Raw genomic sequence first — 24,400 nt, forward strand, 5'->3', positions numbered from 1 at the left:
TTTCTGTTGTCTGAGGGGGGAAAAATCATGTAAAATCAGCACATATATTCTCCAAGAATCATAGGGCATGAAGAAGTAACAAAAGAACTTCCAGGAAGATGGCAACCGAGAAAAGCAGCATTTATGAGTCCTGCTAAAACTCGATCTCTATTACCACAAAATCAGCGCTTTTCATAGCCAGAAAACACCATCAGCAGAGAAATAAAAAATGTAAACACAAGTGACAGAGAAAAAGAAGACTAGAAGAAGAACCAGAGACCAGAAATCAACCCACATTGCAGAGCCACACCGGCGCCATCTTGCCTCACAGCACCAGACTCCAGAGAGGAAAGGTAAACAAGGAGCTGAAGTGATCAGGTATGGATCATTTGGGTGTAATTCAGCAGTTCTTTGAGCACAAAGAACATCTAAAACTCCCAGTGACCAAGCTCATCATGCCTTCCAGGGACTCAGAATGGAGCTCAAAACCAGAAAAGAAATACGCCAACCTCACAGCCGAGGGCATGGCAACAGCGCCATGATGAGTTCACCACGCCCACAACAGCTCCAGATCAGTGCGCAAATAACTGTAAATGAAATTGCAGCCCCTACAGGAGAAATCCCAGCATTGCACCCCCAGGGACTTGTGCAGCTTTGATAAACTCCCTGGGTCTGAGATTTTGCAGTCCAACCCAGTGAAGGAGTAGTGGTGGCAAAGATACCACACCCTAGTCGCAGCTCCCCATGGGAAAACACCCATCTTGGCACCCCCACAGTCTTGCACAGCCTCAATTAACTCCCTGGGTCTGAGACTTTATGATACAACCCAGTAAAGGAGTAGTGGCGGCTGAGATTACCACAAACTCGAGATCCAGAGCACCCTAAGTGAAGTCATAGTGACCTGGGAAAGAACCCAGAGAAGGTACAAACTTCTGAAATCATGGGAAAGAGGAACATCAATAGAGCAATGAACTCCCACAACCCCATAATGTCAGAACCTGATAACAGAAATTCAGAGCTCTCCAGAAGATCAAGTCAGGAATATAACTGTAGAAATAATACAGGCCCTTTGAAAAGAATTTAGAGAGAGTCTAAAAGAAATAAAGGATGCAATCATTGAAGTAAAGGCATCAATTCAAACTATAAACAATAGATTAGACCACATGGAGAATAGAATCTCACTCCCAGAAGATGATCACTCCAAAAATGAATGCATAATTTATAACTTAGAAAAAAAATCAGACAGCAGGAATCTGACGTTGAAGAAATATGGACCCATTTTTTTCTGTGGGTCTGGGGATGGAATCCAGGGGCATTTGACCTCTGAGCCACACCCCCTGCCCTATATGTATTCTTTTTATTTTGAAACAGGGTCTCACTAAGTTGCAGAGGGCCTCACTAAGTAGCTGAGGCTTTCTGCAAACCACGATCCTCCGGTTTCAGCCTCCCGAATGCTGGGATTACAAGCATGCACCACCATGCCTGGCTTAGACTCATTTTAAGAGAGCTAACCTAAGAATAATCAGAATAGAGGAGGGAAAAGAAGGTGAAAACAAAGGGATCAAAAATCTCTGCAAATAAATAATAGCAGAAAATTTTCCAAACATAGAGCAAGAGGTCAATACACAGGTCCAGGAAACTTATAGAACTCCCTTTAGACAGGATCAGAGGAGAGGTTCCCCATGCCACATAATTGTCAAAATGACCAATATAGAAGCCAAGCAGAGAATCTTAAAGGCAACAAAAACAAAAAGCCAAGTGACATTCAGAGGAAAACCAGTTAGAATCACTTCAGACTTCCCAAACCAAGTCATGAAAGCTAGTAGGGCTTGGAGTAATATATTCCAAACTCTGAATGAAAACAACTTCCAACCAAAAATTTTCTACCCAGCAAAACTATCTATCAAATTAAATGGAGAAATGAGAAGCTTCCATAACAAACAGAAACTGAAGGAATTTATATCTTCAAAACCAGCGCTGGAGAAAATACTCAGAGATTAACTACAAAGAGGAAATAGGTAATACACACCAGGACCAGAGAAACAATATTTTCCATCCAGCAGACAACTAAGCAAAGAATAATAAACAGTATTTCAAACAGAAATAAAATCTTAACATGTTATGAATTAAAAGTTATCTCTCAATAATCACACTGAATGTAAATGGCCTCAATTCCCCAATAAAAGACATAAAGTGGCAAAATGGATTAAAAACCAGAACCCATCCATCTGCTGCTTACAAAAAACACACTTTACAAGTAAAGAGAGTAACAAACTCAAGGTAAAGGGCTGGAGCAAGGTAATTTATGTTAAGTAGCCATCATAACAAATGTGAAATAGTATTTAACTATAGTTTTTATTTGTATTTCCTTAATGATTAGTTATATTGTGATAATGATGAGTGATATTCATGTGTTTATTGGCCATATAAAAATCTTTGGAGATTCATTATCTATTTTAGTCTTTTACCTATTTCTAAATTGTATTGTTTGCTTTCAATGTTGCTAATTTTTAGGACTTCTATTTGGAATATTAATATACTTTCAGATATAGCATTTGGAAATATTTTATCCCATTCTATCAGTAACTTTTAATTCTGTTTACATTGTCTTTGGATGTACAACATTTTTCTATTTTTTATGAAATTTGTTTGTTTATTCTTTTGTTGCCTGTGCCTTTGAAATCATATCCAAGAAATCACTGCCAATTTCAATGTTGTGAAGTTTTATGATCCTGGTTTTCTTCTAAAAGTTTATAGTCTTAAGATTTACATTTAGGTCTTTTATCTATTTTGAGTTAATATTTGTTATGGTGTTAGGTAAGGGCCCAATTTTATTCTTTTTCATGTAGTTATTATTTTTCAACAATATTTAGTGAAAGGATTATTATTTCCTTCACCAAATGTTCTTGGAAACCTTGTCAAAAATAACTTGAACATATATGAAAGAAAAAAAGCATATCAAAGTTAGTCAGAAAACCAAGCATGTGAAGGAGGGAGGGGGAGGGAAGGGTTAGGGATTGGGTAGGGTTGATTGAGTGATGTGTGTGTATATATCTCCACAAGTTTTTTATCCCATTAAGATGTATGACTACAATGCACCAATAAAAATTTATTTTAACAACAAAAAAAGAAGTAACAAAATGTCAGTTTTAAGTGTCTGCCACTGTTCAGTTCTAAAATAATTTTTAATATTAAGAAAATCTCTTAGGGTATCCAACTTGGATGCCATAGAATCACTGAACTTAGAAGGATAGAAAAAAATTAAAATGGAATAAATTAATAGTAAGCACAAAGCTAAAAAAACAAAAAACACAAAGCTATTTTTATATGCTTGAAGCTTAATCAAATATATTGAAGGAATGACACAGTTAGAAGAAGATAAATAGACAGAGTTATGGAGTAAAAAGTTCATAAAGAATCAGATATTTTAATATCTCCCACAATTTACTTGGCAATTGCAAAGTGAAAAATAGTAAACTTTATAGTTGAAGAACCTGGTGGAAACCACTGTAAACACATGGTGACCACCAATATCACCAATGTGATACACACAAAACATTGTGTGACTGCTAATGTGACCCTCTTAAGAGGACATGTCACTTCTGGGATATTCCTGCCCAAAATACCAATTCTAATTCTAATAACAAATAAATATGACACAAACTCAAATTGAAACAAAAAAGATTGTCTTGTTCAAACTATCAATGCAATAATGGCAATGAAATTTGGGAACTGGTCCAGGTGGAAGGAAACCAATGAGGCATGATATTTAAATGTATGATCACAGACCTGAAAAATAGCTATTAACAAAGTTATTAAGACAGTCAGAGAAATCTGAATATGCAGTAATGATTAGATAACGTTGTCTCCTAATTAAATTTACTGAATTTAGTAACTATAAAGAGGTGATGTAAAATGTCACCCTTTTCTTAGAAAATAAATACTGAAGTATTCAATATTAAAGTAATACATCATCTCCAACATACTCTCAAGTTCTCTAAAGGAAAATTATAGACAATAGACTGGTAGATGGATAAATATTCAAAAATTAAAACATAGAAGCTAGAAAGCCAGGCGTGGTGGCGCACACTTGTAATCCCCGTGCTTGGGAGGTGGAAACAGGAGGATCGCTCAGGTTCGAAGCCAGCCACACTGGCTTAAGAGACCCTGTTTTCAAATAAAAAGTATACAAAATAGGTCTGGGAGTATAGCCTGGAGGTAGATGGGCTTCCAGGAACCCCAGTACCACCAAAAAAGAAAAAATAAATAGAAGCTAGAACAAGGTATTCAAGTAAAAATGTAATCTGGTTAAAAATTAATAGTAGTCCTTTTCATTACTTCTATAAGCTGAAATTTTTAGCCTGAAAAAAGTTATACAAATTAAATTAAAATAATTTTTTAAATTTTTTATATTTTATATTTTTATTTTTTATATTTGCTTTATTATAGAGCAGATAACTTCTAAACTATTGAGTTCTCATTATCCTAGTGTGACAGCTGAGTCATTGATCATTGAAGAAACACCTAACCTACCCTGTCTCAAAAATAAAATAAAAGAGCTGGGGGAGGAGCTCAGTGGTAGAGCATTCCTGGATGAAACTCCCCAGCACCACAAAAGAAGGAAGGAAAGAAAACGAAGGCAAGCAAAGTCTAACTTACCTAGAGAAGATCATTCCCAGAGCATAAGCAATCTTTGTTAAAAAGTAACCAGTTTTCTTTTTAGCATTTTTAGGTTATCTCTATTTACATCATTATACAAACCAATTCCAGTTCCAACAATTTCACACACGATGAAAGCACATGATGAAGAATATCAAATCTGATGGTGATTCCAATGTTTACACAAAGGAAGATATATTCAGATTCAGTTAGACATGCTTCTAAAAGAACCTTGTATTCTGGTTCATTTACTTGTGCTTGAAGCTTGTTTATAACTGAAAAATAAATAGAGACACCAATTAAAAGACACAGACTCATCCATATCTACAGCAACATATGAGTATAATAACACTAAATATTTGGAAACTGAAGATAAGAGTGTTAGAATGAATTCTAAAGAATATAAGTAAAATGTTTTTGTACTGGAGATTGAACCCAGGGGCATTTTACCTTTGGACTACACCCCCAGCCCCCTGTTATTTTATTTCAAAACAGGGTCTCATTATATTGCTGAAGCTGACCTTAAACCTGAAATTCTCCCACTTCAACCTCTCAAGTACTGGGGTTACAAGCATGTACCATCATGCCCAGGTCTAAGTAAATTTAAAAAGAAAAAAAATGTGAGGCCAGGCATGGTGGTACACACTTGTAATCCTAGCATTCAGGAGGCTGAAACCGGAGGATCACGGTCTGTGGACAGCATCAGCTTCTTAGCGAGGCCCTTTGCAATTCAGTGAGACCCTGTTTTAAAATAAAGAATAAAATATAGGGCTGGGGGTGTATCTTAAAGGTAGAATTCCCCTGGGTCCTATCCCCAGTATCACATAAATAAATAAATAAATAAATAAATAAATAAATAAATAAATAATAGGGCTATGGGTGTATCTCGGAGGCACAATGCCCCTGGATTCCATCTCTAGTACTGCCAAAAAAAGAAAGAGAAAAAAATGTAAGGAAAAGAAAAAATTCAGTAAGAGGACAGAGAAGGATGAAGAGCTGTGAGGGTCAGGACAATGGAGAGGACTCTGGTGATAGCACTTGAAATTGGAAATGTGTCACAGGGATGAGAAATCAGAACAGTAGGACCTGAGAAAGTTTTCTACATTGCTTTTTTTCTCTAGGATAATAAGTTAGACAGTATTTAAACTGAAAGCATCCGTTTGAATTACTATATAATTCTCCAGTTTAGAGAAAAATTATCAATATTTAATGCAACCATTAAATAGGTTTTGTCATTTATTATATTGTGCCTAGTGAATCTTGTATTAGTTTATTTGCTAAAAATAAATTATATTTCACAAATAGCTATGACTTTTAGATTATTTTCTCCTGTGATTTTTAAACTTTTTGCCACAAAGATTAGTGCTTGCATTTTTAGGTAGTTATTGTGACAATGCATAGTAAACCAACATATACATATTCCTTTTTTTCCCCAGAATACTTATCCTTCTCTAGCACACTCTTCTCTTCTTATCCTTCCATGGACATTTTTTTCTCACACATTTTCTAACTATCTATGGCAGAAGAAATAAATCACAATAGAGTCACCTGTGGTTTTCTCTTTAAGGGAGTCTCTTACTGGCTCACATTTTATAAATGCCACTCATTTAAAAATGTCATAAATAGCTAATTGGTTAAATATCAGAAGGTACATTGGGATTATTTTGGCCCCAAGACTTCAGACAGATTCTGGCATTATAATATTTAATGGTATTGGTAGGATAAATAATCATTAATCAGTTGTTGTTCTAATTCTTTCTACAAATCAGTAAAATTCTGGGATAACCAGTCATGCATTTTAAAAACATAGTTTTTAAATAGCTATAGGTGAACCAACACCAATAATGATGTAATATTAAATCACAAAGTTCCCTTCATTTGGAGATTACTGCCATTTAAAGGACGATGAAGATTTTCAGAGATTATTTAAAAATATCCTTAGAAGGAAAGCTCATGAGAACTGTGGAGCCAAATATTATAATTCCTCAGGTGCAGATGTGATTTTCATTTTCCTTATACAGTTGCCTTCCTGGTTTAATGCATTAACTAGAATAATTAACTAGAATAAAGTGGCGGCTAGGAGATAACGACAGCACGAATCCTAAGTAACATTCTTATAAAAAGAGGTTAAAAAGGGACATGAGACAAAGGACAGAAAATAACATGCAAGTTGCAAAAGGGTAGGAATTTCGTGGGCTTTTTCTTCTTACTAGAGAAACAGGAAATAAAGACTTTATCAAATGTAGTTTTATGTGCTATGGGAAAATTCTAGATTTGGAAGTCAGCGTTATAAGAGGGGAAAGTGATTGGCTCTCCCCCTCCTTTGGTCACTGATCAGCACGTGTTGATCCTGACCACATTACTACTTCCACACTCTTACCTAGTGGGCAGCAGCACTTGGACAGCTCCCCCCACCTCCATCCTTCCGGTGTCTGTCCACATTCTCTGCAAACCCCCCTCCTTACCCATCCTCATGTGTGGAGGACTTGATCACTGATTTGGGGGTTTGGGGCATGATCGGCATAAACAGCTGCCTATCACTTAATTTCTAATCCATGACATCAATTTAGTAGAGGAGGGTCATAAAGTAACTGTGATTATTATTGCTATAGAAAAGAGAATCCTGGGTTTACCAAAAGTCTTTTTTTGTAGCCAGAAGGAGAAACTCATTAGAGCAACCGCTGTATGGGGAGGAGGGAGATGGATCCTTTTTTTTAAAAAAGCAAATGAGGCCTTTGTGAGGACTGAAGAATGTGAAGCGATATTCTTGTCTGGCCCCTTGGGAGGGTAAATCCCAACAGTGCCAATTAATGCCCTCCGGAAAGTTGTCCTGTTTAGGATCATTTTCTCAGGAATGCCTTCATTATGATGCTGTACTCTTGTATCTTGATAATCATGAATGTGTAGTCCAAACACCACTGAGACAGATGAGGAACAAAAGACCAAGAGTAGCATCACCCCTAAAAAACCTGAGAATAAAGAACAAGGATAGAGGAATCACAATACCTGATTTCAAATTACCCTAAAAAGCCACAGTAACTAGAACAACATAATATTGGCATAAAACCAGACGTGTAAACCAATGAAATGGAGCAGAAAACCTCCACATGTAAGTCATCTGATTTTTAACAAAAACATTCCCAAAACATATATTGGATCTAAGACAGCCAAGGTAACAGTGGGAAAACTGCATGTGCCTATGTGGAATAGCGAGTCTGAATTCCTACCTTTCACCCTGTAAAAAGAAAAACTCAAAATGGACCAAAGACCTAACCTGTGACCAGAAACTTTGCAACTATTGGAAGAATAAAATAGGGGAAACAGTTCAACATACAGACCTAGGCTGAGAGTTCCTCTAAGCCTCTCCCCTGCTCCAGAGCTCAAGATAGAATAGAAGAAATAAGTGGGGTAGCATTAAATCAAAAAGCTTCTGCATAGCAAAGGAAACAATTAACACAGTGCAGTAACAACTGCAGGATGAGCAAAAGTATTCACCAAATATTCATCCAAAGAACTCAATAAGCTCACCAGAAAAATCTCAAGTCACCCAATCAATGAGCATGAAAATAAACACTTATCAACAGAAGTACAGCTATCCATCAATTAAGAGTGTCCATCATCCTTATCCATCAGAGAAATAAAAATTAAAACTGCACTGAGAGTCCATCTCACCCACTCAGAATGGCAAGCATCAAGAATATAAATAAAGCCGGGCATGGTGGCGCACACTTGTAATCCCAGCGCTTGGGAGGCTGAGACAGGAGGATCACGCAGGTTCAAAGCCAGCCTCAGCTACTTAGTGAGGCTCTCAGTGACTTAATGAGACCCCGTTTCCAAATAAAGTATAAAATAGGTCTGGGAGTATAGCCCAGAGGTAGAAAGCCCCTGGGGTTCCATCCTCAGGACCACCAAAAATAAAAAGAAAGAAAGAATATAAATAATACCATGGTTCTATTCCTAGTCTTTTGGGGAACTTCCTACTGGTTTCGATAGGGCTTTTACTAATTTATAATGCTATGTTCATATAAAAAGGCATCACTATCAATACCACTAACATGTATGGTGGGTAAGCAGGGTGGGATCCAGAAGAAAACATACTAGTGCTGTGTGTATCACTTTTGACCTCACTATGATGTATAGTTACAATGCACCAATAAAGGTATAAAAAGATCACAAATAATGATAAATGCTTGAGAAGATGTGGGGACAGGAACTCTTACACCCTGTTGGTGTCCATGTAAATTAGCACAGCCATTATGGAGCTTATCAACACACCAAAACTAGAGCTGTCGTATAATCCAGCTATACTACTTCTTTATTTATCCAAAGAACTGGAAGGATGCCTACATGCCCTTGTTTATTGCAGCACACTGCACAACAGCAAACTTATGGAATCAACCTAGGTGACTGTCAACAGATTCATGGACAAGATTCGGTATAACACAACGGAGTTTCACTCATTCCTAAAGAAGATGAAATTGTGTCATTTGCAGGAAAACAGATGAACTTCTATACCATAGTTTTGAGCAAAATAAGTAAGACTCTAAGAGAAAAGCATTGTATGTTTTCTCTAATATAGAAGCTAGACAGGGGTTGGGGAGAGAAAAAAAGGAGACTCCATGAAATTAGAAGAAAAACAAGTAATGTAGAAAAAGGGAATCGGAGAAGGTGGATTGAAAGGTGGGAGGTGTATTGGGGAGTAAAACTGATCAAATTACATATTTATGTGTGCAAAAATATCCTAAAATAGAATCCACCATTCTTTACAATTATTATGCCCTGACTTTAAAAAAGATATTACCCAAGAACAGATGCAAATTTGTAATATTCAGTAGGAGTGTATATTAATCTACACCCCTGGTTGAGAAAACACCAGAATCATAAGATGTATGAAAAGAAAATGCAACTATTCAAAAGCCACCATGAGTTATTAAATGTTTAAAATAATTTGTATTTGCAATGTCGCTTAACCTTTCGAGAATCATTCAAGTTGGTTATTACCTACATTTGATAGATAAGGAACATGTAGCTCATTGATCCTTGCCTTTGCATAGTACACCAGAACTAGAATTTGAAAATCTTTTAGTTATGAAAATCCATGTTTTTCTACCTTAAAAATGATAAAAATGTAAGATTATGCATTTAACTAATTGGGTGATGTGTGCATGTATGTCTCCACCATCTTGTATCCCATTAAAATGCCCTAATGCACCAATAAATAATTTTAATTATGCATTTAAATGTCAAATTATTAAACATGCTTTAAACCAAAGATTATATAAAGAATTATGTAGAAATGAAATGGAAATATATGGTGAACTAGAACTGAGGACCAGAAGCAAGAGTAATGATTTAAAAATGTTCATTTCCTTAGATGATAAGATTTAAAGGATTTTAAACTCCAAAATTATATGAGACCTCTAATTTATTATTATATTTAGAATACCAAAGTGCAGTTTGAAGCATGGGTACACTATAAATTAATTAGTTAATATCATCACAACTGTTTATGCAGTAGATGATGTTCTTGAACAGAGTAAGTACTAAAAAATGTAAAAGATGGAAAAAGTGTGACAGACTAATACAGAAGGTTAATGTAAATTTTTTATTAAATTTAGGTCCTCTGGGGAATAAATGAATCAAAGTTCCTGGTGATATTTTAAATCTAGAGGACTGAAAAGAAGGCGATGATTTTGTCTAGAAGTTTAATATCATAAAAAGCAATTTTAGGAGCAGAAACTTAAGAGAACTCTAAAAGGTGAAATTAAACTCCAAGAGATTGCCTTCTTCTGGATATTGCCAAATATCCAGTCTAATTTCTAGCTTCATTTTGTGTTTATATTAATTTTCCTACGTATGGATAGCCAGTTTGTGTTCCCAGTAGATGTTAATTCCCACTTTACATCTGGTAGAGTATCTACAAGTGTTGGCAAGGATGTGGAGAAATGGGAAATTTGCACTCTGTTGAATGGAACGCAAATGATTCCAGCCATTATTAAAAAAAAATGCTATGAAAATTCCTCAAAAAGTTAAAAACTGATCTACCATCTGATCCAGAAACCCACTTCTGAGTGAATATCCAAAGGAACCCAAATCTCTGTATCAGAGAGATATCTGCACATTCATGTCCATCGCAGCTTTATTCATGACAGCCAAGATATGGGGGGAAATCTAAATATCTATTGAGCAACGGGTAAAGGGTTTGTAGGTGTTTGTGTTTGCACGTCTGTATATATGTATGTATTAGATCTTCAAAGAAAGAAATTCTGATATTTGTGACAATAAGGCAAACCTATAGGACATTATGTTGAGTAAAATAAGCTTTGCAAAGACAAATACTTTGTGTTCTCACTTATATGTGAACCTAAAAGTTCAAACTCTTAAAATCACAAACTACTAGAACGCTGATGGCAAAAGGGCCTAAGGATTCAGAAGGAGGTGGGAGATGAAGTGTTGGTCACAGTGAACAAATTTCAGTTAGGAAATATACTGATAAGTATTCTACAATCTTGTCACTATAATTAATGCTAGGGCATTGTATACCTGAAAATTTCTGAGAGAGTAGATCTTAAGTATCTTCACACACACACACACACACACACACACACACACACACACAAATATATAATGCAATGGATACATTAATTGACTTAAATAATTTTGTAGTATATGCATATATCAAAACATCATACTGTACACCATAATCATGTGCAATTGTTGACAAGTCTACCTTAAATAAGAAAAAACTGAGACGGAGAAAGATGAGAATAAAACACGAGTTGTCCCAAACCACAAGATTTCCAGTGTACGATGGTTCCAAGTGCCAAGTTATATCTTTTATGTTTGAAAAAGTTTATATTGTGCTGTTACACTCCATGTAGTCCATATTGTTACTAAAGATACTTTAATATACATAATCCTTTGTTCTTTATTTCATGGATAGTAGGTTAAGGAAAAAGAAATATATCCCTTACTATTGTTCGGGTCAGTCTGAAGATAAAGGAAAAAAATACTGACAAGAAAAAAGGACCAAGTGAGCAGAATCAGAGGAACTGCAAGTCACAAGGAAATAGAAGAGAAGTCAAGGTGTGGGCTTATTTTATAATTCAGGAAACCATGTTTTAATCAACCACACCCAAACTTTATTCTAGAGGACACAAAAGTTACAAATGACATTTGATGTACAGACAAAATTCAAGCATTGACAAAATACTACTTAATACTGACGCTTTCTTCAGTAACTTGTCTATTCCAGTTGATGTAATGAATCATTAAAAAGGTGACATACAGCCGGGCAGGTGGCTCATGCTTGTGATCCCAGCACTTGGGAGGCTGAGACAGGAAGATCGCAGGTTCACAGCCAGTCTCAGCTACTTAGTGAGGCCCTCTGCAACTTAGTGAGACCTGGTTCAAAATAAAAAATAAAAAATAGAACTGGGTGTGTAGCTTGGAGGTAGACTGTCCCTGGGTTCAATCCCCAATACTGCAAAAAAAAATAACATACATACTTCACTTATTTTAGATAAAGTGGTTGATAATGTAAACAGAAATTATTCCATTTATGAAAAATAAGTTTTTACTTGGAAAACACTTAAGTTGGCTTTTAATATACTTATTAACAACAAATTTAAATTGATTCAAAATTAAATAGAAAAATAATATTTCCCACATAACCTTTATCTCAAATTTCTTTCGATATATTTTCAAGTAACTCTTCCTGAATCCATTTGTTTCAGGTCATTTCTGGAGCCTGCTTCTCCATCTGCCCCACATGCTATCTACAACTCCTTTGGCTGTACAGGTGCTACAAGCATTTACTCTACCTGACGATGTGCAGCTTGTGACGACTATTACTTGACAAGCTCTCAAAACATCCAAGTTATTTCCACCTTCTAAACTATTTCTAATTTCCCTGCAAAAAAATAGATGGATATTAAAGGGTTACTTCTCCTGCATACTTGACAGATGCTTTTGCTACCTCAGTGAGCTTTTTTCTTTCTGTGTATAGTGGGATATGAAAGAAAATGAGCCACAATCTCTCCTAATATTTACTCTTCCTCAAAAGAGAGCACTGCTGGAGAAAAATATTCAGGTTTTTTACTGTGCCTTTAAATTAAACAAGTGGACAAAACTATTTTGCCTAGGAAGAAAGAAATTAAAAGGATGTGTTCAAGATATTTTTAACTGATATTGCCGTCTTCCCATAGAAATTATAAAATGACCTTTTATTAATATTTATAGCAAATTCCACACATCATTCTCAAGTGCGAAAATGCTTTGAGCATATTGGAATTGTGATGTGGGGGTGAGCAGTTAGTATTTGGACTGGATTTGCGTGGCTGAGTGCTCCAGAGTGAATGGTATTCAAGTAGGATGTGTTTATTTTTAGAAGGAATTTTGTGACATTGAGAAAGTATTTGTTTAATAAGTGATGATTTAATGAATGAAAGGGAATGATGAATGGATGGACTACCGAGCCGTTGTTGCAGAGATACAGCATTACACTTCGGATTTCACTTGTGTAGCGGCTACTCTCTCCTCATTAGTCTCCTAACGGCCCCTCTCACATCCTTGTTTCTGAGGGTGTAGATGAGGGGGTTGAGGCTGGGTGTGACCACAGTGTAAAAGAGGGCAATGAACTTGCCTCGGTCTTGGGAAGTTTCTGTTGGTGACTGGAGATAGATGCACAAGGCTGGGATATAAAAAAGGAAAACTACCGTAAGATGGGCTCCACACGTCCCAAAGACTTTCTGAAGTCCAGCGGTCGACTGCATCCTCAGGACAGCCTGGGCAATGGCCCCATAGGAAGTGAAAATGAGGATAAGAGGTATTAGGGCAAAAGCAGAGGTTGTGACCATGAGGGTCAGCTCATTAGCACGAGTATCAGCGCATGATAACTGCAGCAGTGCTGGGACTTCACAGAAGAAGTGATCCACTTGGCGATGTCCACACAAGGGCACCCAGAATGTAAGGAGGGAATGCAGTGCTGAGTTTGTAAAACCACATACCCAGCAAGCCACCGCCAACAACTGGCAGAAACGGGGGTGCATGAGGACCGTGTAATGCAGGGGTCTGCACACGGCTGCATAACGGTCATAGGACATCACCACCAAGAGCACACACTCCGTGGTTCCCAGCGCGAGCACAGAGTAGAGCTGGACCATGCAGCCGGCATGAGAAATGGTCTTCTCGGGGCCCCAGAGGTTGACCAGCAACTGAGGAATGGAGCTGGTGGTGTAGCAGAGGTCCAGGAAGGAGAGGTTGGAGAGGAAGAAGTACATGGGGGTGTGGAGGCGGGAGTCCAGGTACGACAGGATGATGATAAATACGTTGCCTATCAGTGTCATCAAGTAGAATATCAAGATGACCACGAAGAGAATAGCTTCCAAGTGAGGCCACTTGGAAAACCCCAGTAGAATGAAGTATCCATCAGAAGTAGCATTGATTTTTCCCACCAACATTTGTTTTCTGTTACCTGAGGGGGAAAAAATTACATAAACTAAAAATCAACATGAAGAAATGCTCCAAAAATCATAGGGATATGTGATAAGAAAACAAAATTCAGTTATAAGATTATACCACTGTTAATTTGGGGGTCAACTAAAGCAGTAAGAAAGCTATTATAGTAACTGGTTGAACAACAAAATCTTCAAGTTGACATTAATACAAAACTAAAACAAATTTTTTGAAATATTTTCAATATTAAAAGGCCAGAAGGTAAAGTAATAAATATAAAAATGGTAGAAATAAATGGATACAAAAGTAATGAATAAAAATTTGGTGAAGGGCAAATTTACACAGTCCGAAATATCTTCCTCTCAATTACTTAGTAATTATATAATGAAAAGCAAGCCAACTTTACAGTTGAAGAACATTTTTTTTTCCCAGTACCGGGAATGGAACCCAGGGGCACTCTACCTCTGAGCTACACTCCCAGCCCTATTTTTTTTCTTTATTTTGAAACAGGGTCTCACTGAGTTGCAAAGGACCTCACTAAGTAGCTGAGGCTAGCCTTGAACTCGGATCCTCTTGTCTCAGCCTCCCAAATGCTGGATTACAAGCATGTGCCACCACACCTGGCTCTGAAAAAAATTTTAGACACTACCATAACCACATAATAATTGTTAACATATCAAATGTTGAAACAAACCAACATTATGTGGCTGCTGTTATGATGCTCTTAGTAGGACCTGAGGTCACAAAGCACACAGCCTAATTCTAATAAGAAGAAAAGAGGGCAGAAATTCAAATTGAGATTAAGTAGTTTGCCTGAACTCTTCAAACGTATTAAAACAATAAAAACAATGAATACTGAAGAACGGGTTCAGATTAAAGGATACTACTGAGGTACAGAATTTAAAGATTTATATTTAGGTCTTTTTTCTATTTTGAGTTAATATTTGTATATGTGCTAGGTAAGGGTCCAATTTTAATCTTTTTCATGTAATTATTACTTTCCAACAATATTTAGTTGAAAGATTATTATTTCTTCCACCAAATATTCATGGAAACCTTGTCAAAAATAACTTGACAATATATGGAAGAATTTATCTCTAGGCTTTTATTTAACTCCAATAGTTTATATATCTGCCTTTAGAACAGTACTACACTGTTTCGATTATTGTAGCTTTATATGGTTTGAAATCAGAAAATATACATCTTCTAGCTTTGTTCTTCTTCGAGATTGTTTTGGGTATCTAGAGTCCATATTCCATATCAGGATAGATTTTTTTCTGAAAAATAAATAAATAAATGTATGATAGCTTCACCTAAAAAAAAAAAGAAAAGAAAAAAAATATTCTCTGGTAAGAAAGAAAGCAAAAAGAAATATTGAACTGTTATCTTTTAGTCATCAAAAGCTTGGTATCAGACAAATGAAACTGTTTTGTGAGATTATCATCGTTAATATTGGATAAATTGCTATAAAAGTAGATGTCAACCACTAAGCCAAGCATGGGAAGGAGGGATGGGGAGGGAACGGGGTGGGGATTGGGTAGGGGCTAACTGGGCGATGTGTGCATGTATGTCTACAAAAGTATGTTCTTTATACCATTATGATGTATGAATACATTGCACCAATAAAAAATAAAAATTAAAAAAAAATAGCTATTAACAAAATTATTGTGAATCCTGGAAGAGGATCAATTACATAATATCACCCATATTGAATTTGCTGATTTTGGTAACTGCATAGAGTTCATGTAATTTAGTCTCTTTGTTCTTTTTTTTTCTTTTTGGTGGTGGTACTGGGGTTCCTGGAAGCCCTTCTACCTCCGGGCTACACTCCCAGACCTATTTTAACATTTTTATTTGGAAACAGGGTCTCCTAAGCCAGCGCGCGCGGCTGGCTTCGAACCTGTGCGATCCTCCTGTCTCTGCATCCCAAGCGTGGGGATTACAAGCGTGCACCACCATGCCCGGTTAGTCTCTTTGTTCTTTAAAAATAAACACTAAATGAGCCAGTGGTAAAGGACCATCACATCTCCAACTTAACCTCAAATAATCCAGAAAAAGTGACAGGTGATAGAATAATAATAAATATTACGTAGGTAGATAGATGATCAAGAGAGACATGCTGATAGAAAAAGTCAGATGATAGAACAAGGTTTTACAGAGAAAAGTGTCCACTAATGCACAATCTAAACAAAGTAGAAATTTTAGTTCTTTGTAATACCCTTTGTAATTGCTCTATATGCTTGAAATATTTCCATAATAAAAGCTACCAAAAGAAAGTACTAAATAATTTCATATTTCACTCAAATGTCTGACTCTTAATAGAAAAACAACCTATTTGTCAAGCGCTCATTCATTCTAGGTTGATGATTGATGAAATATCTAGTCCAGCTAAAGAAGTGAATTTTCTTTTGTGTGTGTGTGGTACTGGGGGTGGAACCCAGAGGCTTTCTACCTCTGGGCTACACTCCCAGACCTATTTTATACTTTATTTGGAAACAGGGTCTCACCAAGTTGCTGAGAACCTCACTAAGTAGCTGAGGCTGGCTTTGAACTTGCACAGTCCTCCTGTCTCAGCCTCCCAAGTGCGGGGATTACAAGGGTACGCCGCTACACCCGGCTAAATTGAATTTTCACAAAACAAAAAATCATTGTTGCCAAGTGAAGAGATTTCAGCTTTGATTGCAACTTATTCTATGTATGTGATAATAAAAAGTATAACTTTGATTCCAATGATATAACATATAGATTAAAAGACAAGAAGAGGAATACAACATTTAGTATTTCAACTTGTTTATAGTTCAAGAGATTTAGACTCATTTAGAAGTGATTAAATAATCTGATCTTCTATTTTTTTTACTTCTACTCAAGCTTATTTCTAACTGTAAAATAAAATATAACTCTAATGCCAATGAAAGGTCACAGAGACATATGCACATCAATTTATAGATATTACTGATGTGAAAAATCTGAAGAAAATGTATCAGACTGATTCTTAAAGGATTCATAAATATAACTAAATTTGGAAAGAAAATTTTAAGGAAAAGAAGATAAAAATTCTGTGAGTGAGTAGGAGGAATTCAAGGTGTGAGAAGCAGAAGAATAGAGAAGATCTTGATACCAAGACTTAGAGTGGGAAGTGTGTGTGTCCCAGGGCTGAGCTGTAGAAACCATCTTTAGAGACTTAGAAAGGGATTTGAGTCAGGCACAGCTGTGTACATCTGTGACCCCAGTGCTTGGGAGACTGAGACAGGACATTGCCTGCAATCTCCACGCCCAACTCAGCTACGTAGCAAGAACCTCTTTAAAATATACATGCTTTAAAAAGTGCTGGAGGCAATACCACTGTTGGGTATCTACCCAAAAGAAAAGAAACCAAACTACCAAACTAATGCATGTGTATCTATGTTCATAGCTGCACAATTCACCACAGCCAAACTATGGAACCAGCCAAGATGTCCATCAACAGGTGAATGGATTACAAAACTGTGGGATATGTACACAATGGAATTTTATTCAGCCATCAAAAAAAACTCAATTACATCATTTTCAGGGAAATGGATGGAACTGGAGGACATTATGCTAAGTGAGATTAGTCAGTCACAAAAAATAAGAAATCAGATGCTTTCCCTAATATGTGAGAGTTAGGGAGAAATGGGTCATAGGAAGAACTCTTGAAAGAGGAAATCCTATAGAGGAGCAAACAAGACAAAGGAGGAGAAATGAGGGGGGAAGAGGAAAATCTCTAAAACACACAATGTACTTAAACATATCGAAGTCAACCACTAAGCCAAACAAGGGAGGGAGGGACGGGGAGGGAATGGGGTGGGAATTGGGTAGGGGTTAAATCAGCGATGAGTACATGTTTGTACACACAAGTTTTTTACCCCAATAAGTTGTATGAATATAATGCACCAATAAAAAAAATTTTTTTTAAAGTGCTGGAGGTGTAGCTCAAAGGCAGAGTGCCCCTGCTTTCAACTCCTAGTACCACAGGAAAAGAAAAATAAGGTGAATTGAAATGTGAGACAAAGATACATACCAAATAGATAGAAATGTTATGGTTTAATTTTCTTTTTCCTGGAAGGGAGAGAATGAATACCTTATCCACAGTAGGTTTTATGGGCTAAGATAATTTCTCTGTGTCTGGAATTCAGAATTGTAGAAGAAAGAGTAGTCAGTCTTTTTCATTCCTTTATCATTGGCCAGTGTCTGCTGATCCTGATATTATTATTTCTTTCATGCTCTTAACTAGTTCTTCAGCAGTACTTTAGTTTCTTTCAATTTCAGCTTTCTCTGTCTGTCCGCATCCCGACCTATCCGTCATCGTGTGCAGATGACCTGGTCACTGTAGTTGGTCTCCTTTGAAATCACCACCAAAAATGGCTGCCTACACCTTACCTTGAAGTACTCAAGTTAGTAAAGCAGAGACTGGAAGTAACTGTTATTATCATTGCTACAGAAGAAAGAGCTCTGAGATTATTAAAAGTTTTTGTAAAAAAAAAAAAAGTGTTTGCAACCCAAAGTAAAAATTCATTAGAGCCTTCAGAGATCAGTAGATGGACCCTTACTTAGAGCAATAGAGCCTTTGTTGAAACATAAGAAGAATGTGACTTTATTCCCTTTCCTGGGCCATTGGGAAGGTAAGTCCCAAAGTATCAATTAATTTCCTTCAAGTTGTTGTCCTGGTTACAGCCATTTTCCCAGGAATGCCATGAGCATGATATTGTACTCTTGTCCCCTGATAATCACGAATGTGTAGTCCAAACATCAATGAGAAAATAATTTGATCTGTTTTTACCTGAAAGGGAATGGATTTTCCTCAGTTATTTGAAATTTCTTCCCCAATTTCACATCCTGGTAAGAACTAAAATTTGAGAGATAGTTTGTCAAGTAATCTAATTTGGGGGTTGGAGAGGGCATGAAGGACTAAAAGAATTTAAACGAACTGATATTTTTGCCATACTAATTTGAATTTTTTAACTGTGTTCAGTCCATATGTATAAAATCTGCTCTGCCCGGGCGTGGTGGCACAAGCTTGTAATCCCCATGCTTGGGAGGCGGAGATAGGAGGGTCACGCAAGTTTGAAACCAGCAGCGCTGGCGTAAGAGACCCTGTTTCCAAATAAAAATATAAAAAATAGGTCTGGGAGTATAGCCCAGAGGTAGAAAGGTTTCCGGGAACCCCAGTACCACACACACACACACAAAAATAAATCTGCTCTGCAAACATGTTGAAATGATTTTGGAAGAACATTCAAAATATTACTCAAAATGTCACTACCAAAACTAAAAAGATAAAGCTATTTAAATTTCCAAAAATTTTTTTAAAATTTTTTCTTGGACTTCATCAGAAGATATGTCATATAGCCGGGTGTAGTGGCCCACACTTGTAATCCCCGCTCTTGGGAGGCAGAGACAGGAGGACCGCTCTTGGGAGGCAGAGACAGGAGGACCACACAAGTTCGAAGCCAGCCTTGCTGGCGTAATGGACTCTGTTTCCAAAAAAATAAAAATAAAAAAATATATTAAAGGGGGCCCCTGAGCCCCCAACCCTGGGCAGGTGGGCAGGCGCTTGCGAGGCACCCCTAGGTGACCCCCCTCTCCACCCGGAAGGACCCCGGGCCCCTGACCCTGGGTGGGTGGGCAGGCGCTGGCGGGGCGCCCCTAGGCGACCCCCCTCTCCACCCGTAAGGACCCTGTAAAAAAAGAAAAGAAAAAAAGGAAAAAGGAAAATATCGGAGAGGGGTCAAAGAGGTGGCGGATGCCAGGATACTGGAGATGCAGACAAAACTTATCCAAATGAACTGGAATTATTGGAAAAATTCCCCGCTAAGGAGGACTGCTTCTTCTCTACATTGTTAAGAATCTTGGACATCACCTGTAAGGAGAAAGACTTTAGCAGAGACCAAGGAGAAAGGCGGTGCTGAAAGCGGTCTCCGCGTTGGCGGTGGAGAATTGTATTCAGGAGAAGCAGAAATCGGAGCCTACCAACCTTATTTATTTATTTTTTTTTTCCTTTGGAGAAATTACACCAAAGGTTGAATGCTACCGTCGCACATGTTTAGGAAGATTGGACAACATTCAGAGTGAAAAGAGAGCCTGGGAAAGATTTGAAATGGTGGAGGCGTGGCAATGGCAGTGACCAGTACTCAGGGGAGGCAGAGATCTGATACATTACACCTGGAACTTTTGAAGTAATGACCCCAGAGGCAGAATGCTACCACCACCACGCACCCTCGAGAACGTGGGACAAATAGTTGGGCGAAGAGGGTGCTCAGATTAGAGCCTGCCGAGAGGTGAGGCCAGTGACAGACACAGCAAAGCTGGGATCAGAGCCTGCTGTGAGGCAAGGCCGGTGCTGGGGCCTCAGAGGCTGGGATCAGAGCCTGCCGAGGGGTTAGGCCGGTGCTGGGGCCAACGGCCAGCATCGGAGCCTTCCGTGAGGCAAGGCCATTATTGAGGCCTCCGAGGCCAGGATCAGAGCCTGCCGAGGGGTTAGGCCAGTGCCGGGGCCAGCGAGGCCGGGATCGGAGCCTGCTGAGGGGTTAGGCTGGTGTTGGGGCCAGCAAGGCCGGGATCGGAGCCTGCCACGAGGAAGGCCAATGCTGGGGCCTCCGAGGCCGGGATCAGAGCCTGCTAAGGGGTCAGGTCAGTGCCGGGGCCACTGGCCGGCATCGGAGCCTGCCGTGAGGCAAGGCCAGTGCTGGGGCCTCCGAGGCCCAGATCGGAGCCAGCTGAGGGGTTAGGCCAGTGTCGGGGCCAGCGAGGCCAGAACCGGGGCCTCCCATGAGGCAAGGCTGCTGCTTGAGCCAGCGAGGTCTGGATCAGTCCACCGGGTAGTCAGGCCACAACTGGGGCCGTCAAGAGTGGGATCAGTATTTGCAACGCGGTAAGCACAGAGAAATATCGCAGAAAATTAAAACCAGATGCTTCCTTTAATCAGCAATAACTAGGAGGAAACAGGCAACAGGAAGTGGTAGAGCTATAGAAAGGGCCCTATAGTGAAGCAATTATGGTGACCAATCAGAGAGTATGGAATAGGGGAGGATGGAGCCTCTTTAAAAAGCAGGAGGTACATAAACAAATGTATCAAAGTTAATCACCAAACAAGCATGGGATCCAGGGAGGGGGAGGGAATGGGATGTGGGCTGGATGAGGGCTAATTGGATGATGTGTACTTGTATATCCTCTCAAGTCTTATATTCCAATGTGATGTATGATTACAATGCACCAATAAAAATAAATTAAAAATTAAAAATTAAAAAATAAAATTAAAAGAAAAAAATATATATATATATATTAAAAAATAGGTATGGGAGTGTAGAATGGAAATAGAAGGGTTTCCAGGAACCCCAGTACCACCAAAAAAAAAAAAAGATTTGTCATACATATTTTTATATATATACTGTCAAATATATATATATATGAATACATATGTATAAGGTATATATAAACAGCTATCCTTGGCTGCTAGTCTACACCAATAATTGTTTCCTTGGTTTTTTGTTGGGTTTTTTTGTGGTACTGGAGGTGGAACCCAGAGGCTTTCTACCTCCGGGCTATACTCCCAGACCTTTTTTATATTTTATTTGGAAACAGGATCTCACTAAGTTCCTGAAAGCCTCACTAAGTAGCTGAGGCTGGGCTCGAACCCGTGCGATCCTCCTGTCTCAGCCTCCCAAGGGCGGGGATTACAAGCGTGCGCCACCACACCCAGCTGTTTCGTTGGTTTAAAAAAAAAAAAAGGATGCCATTAGTTTATAAGTTAATGATTATTTTTAAATTGTTACATTGTTTCTACTAATAGATTCTATTTGTATCAAAGAAATTCTTGGTATGGAAATCATAACACGGTTATAATAAAAGTATATGTACAAATAGTAATTTTAAGCTAGTGATATAATATTTTCTGTTTAACAGATGTCACAGAATGGTCTTTGGATTCAGTAGTCTTAGTTGCTGTGAAAACCCCCTATCAAAAAATTCCTAAACAAATAGCTGCAAATAGAATAAAACAATAACAGGATACTATTCCTTTACTCACTTGGGATTGCCTCAGAAATGGAAGTCTGGTTTAGTATTAAAATATCAGTCAATATAATTTTCCTATTAATTTTCAAACAAAGATTATCTCAGGAGACGCTATTTACTGATGAAGTCCAACGGCCAAGTACTAGAGGAGTGAGGTCAGCAAGCTGGCAAGGCTGGGAAGTTTCAGTGCTTATTCTCCCCAGAAAAACAACAAAATGTCTTTGGAAGAACACTGGAGTACAACAAAGAAAACAATGGGGCACAGACACTGAGGACGGTGTATCAGGAAGATTTTTACCTGGCCCACTCCATTCCTTAGTCTGATCAGCTCAGTGCTAAGAAAAAAAATTATTTTTTTAAGAAAATTTTTCTTGATGAAATTTCTTCCCATGAGAAAAACCAGAGCAGGAGGAGCCCAGACACCCCCACACTGCCCTGATTACCATGGCTTACACCACCAACGATCCCTATAATCTTCAATTGATACTTACCCCATATGACAGAGATGCCTGAGGCAAACCATTATAAATTTTCAGAAAGAGGAGACAAAAGGATGTAGAGACCTTATTTAAAGAAATATTGGTTGAAATTTTCCAAGTCTTGAAAAGGAGATGAATGCTCAATTTCATGAAGCTTTAAAACCTCCCAAAAGTATCAACCCAAAAGACTACCCCAAGATACATTATAATCAAATTATGAAAGTCAAGAAACAAAAAAAACTGAAAACCACAAGGGTAACTCATCAACATCGTTGGGTGTGTACTACTCCGTGAGACTACTGCTGCGTCCACACCCTGTGTGACCTGCCGATGTTCTCTCACTCTGCAGATTCCAGCATCTCTAGCTCTCAGCGGGCAGAGCCAGCTCCATCAGTCACCACCATCGCGGCATCGGTATCCAGAGGCCCATGTATCCACATGTTAAGAGGGATGGGGCTTCAGAGTACAGGCAGTTACAACTTTCCAGTAGATGTTTATCATCCTGAGAGATCTCTGCTACATTCCGTGCCCTGTGTGTGCGTAGCCTTCTTCAGATACAAGCTCTGCCTGTATCTATGATTATGCTAGTGTTCAGAAACCTGCCGGCCCACATGCCAATCAGACCCATGCTCTGCGGTATAAGTGGAATTTTCCACTGTTTTATCATCCTGGGATATCACTACTGGGTTCTATGCCTCAATTTCTGGATGGCCTGAAGAAGCAAGGTTGACTGCCACCTGTACCTCCTGCCCCGGGTACCATTAGGAGCTATCAGAAAATTCTCATTTCCAGTGTGCCAAACTTTAATGTCCCCATGTCTGCAAGGATCCTCTGAAAACTTCAAGAACGTGTGAGTTCAGTGGCTTCCTGAAGATGACCTCCTCACCTCCCTCCCACACCTCCAGTCTGTGGGCCCCTACTGAGACTGTAAATTCAGATCGCCACAAGGTATATTGGAGGCTTTCAAGACTGTGGAAAGCGGCTGTGTCCTTGCCATTCTGATTACAAGTCATTCTGGAGCACAGTGATATTTGCTGGGCAGCCAGGCTGGATAATCCTGAGGTTCACAGGCATAGAGGGCAGATTTTACTTGTCCTTCCGGTTGGCACTCTGCAGTTGATGGGCGAATAGGATTCAGTTCTTGTCATTGGCTTGTAATCTCCTAGGTCTAGGGGAGCCCCTCCTCTAGCCTGCAGTACTTGAAGCTATCCGGGCACAATTCCTGCGTGTGCCTCATCATCTTATTTTACGTGACATTTTTGTTACTATAGCTCTGTAGCATGTTTTCAAATCAGATTTTGTGAGACTTCAAGAATTGCTCTTTTGACTCAGGGTTATATTGGCTTCTCAAGGACATTTGGGATTTTATATTAATTTTGGTATTATTTCTTCCAGTTCTGCGAATGTCACTGGAATTTTGATGGGGGCTACACTGATTCTGTAGCTTGCTTTCAGCCATATGGAAATTTTAACAATATTAATTCTGCTGATCCATGAACATGAGAGGTCTTCCCATTTTCTAGTGTCCTCTTTAATTTCTTTCTTCAATATTCTGTAATTTTCATTATAAAGGTTTTTCACCACCTTGGTTAGGTTAGTTCCTAGGGATTTTATTATTTTTAAGTAATTATGAATGGGATTATTTTTCTGTTTTTTCTCAGTGCATTGTTAGTGATAATATTAAAATATTCATTAATTTGTAAACTCATAGTTTCGCTTTTTATACCATCAAGATGATTGTTTGATGTAGACTAACTTCACGTTTTTATATATTTAAACAACTTACAATGGAACAT

The 24,400-nt window shown here is 38.2% G+C and overlaps 1 protein-coding gene across 1 annotated transcript; it reads right to left on the minus strand.

Moving 5' to 3' along the window:
• Positions 1-13,166: 13,166 nt before the first annotated feature.
• Positions 13,167-14,099, minus strand: LOC308272930 (olfactory receptor 2J3-like; the record flags this gene model as incomplete). Its single annotated transcript, XM_080709971.1, has 1 exon — positions 13,167-14,099. The coding sequence occupies one exon, from the start codon at positions 14,097-14,099 to the stop codon at positions 13,167-13,169; it is 933 nt and encodes a 310-aa protein (XP_080566097.1).
• Between the last annotated feature and the right edge of the window lie 10,301 nt (positions 14,100-24,400).

The sequence above is a fragment of the Muscardinus avellanarius genome (genome assembly GCF_963383645.1).
Source record: "Muscardinus avellanarius genome assembly, chromosome: 14".
In the NCBI taxonomy this organism is placed as follows: Eukaryota; Metazoa; Chordata; class Mammalia; order Rodentia; family Gliridae; genus Muscardinus; species Muscardinus avellanarius.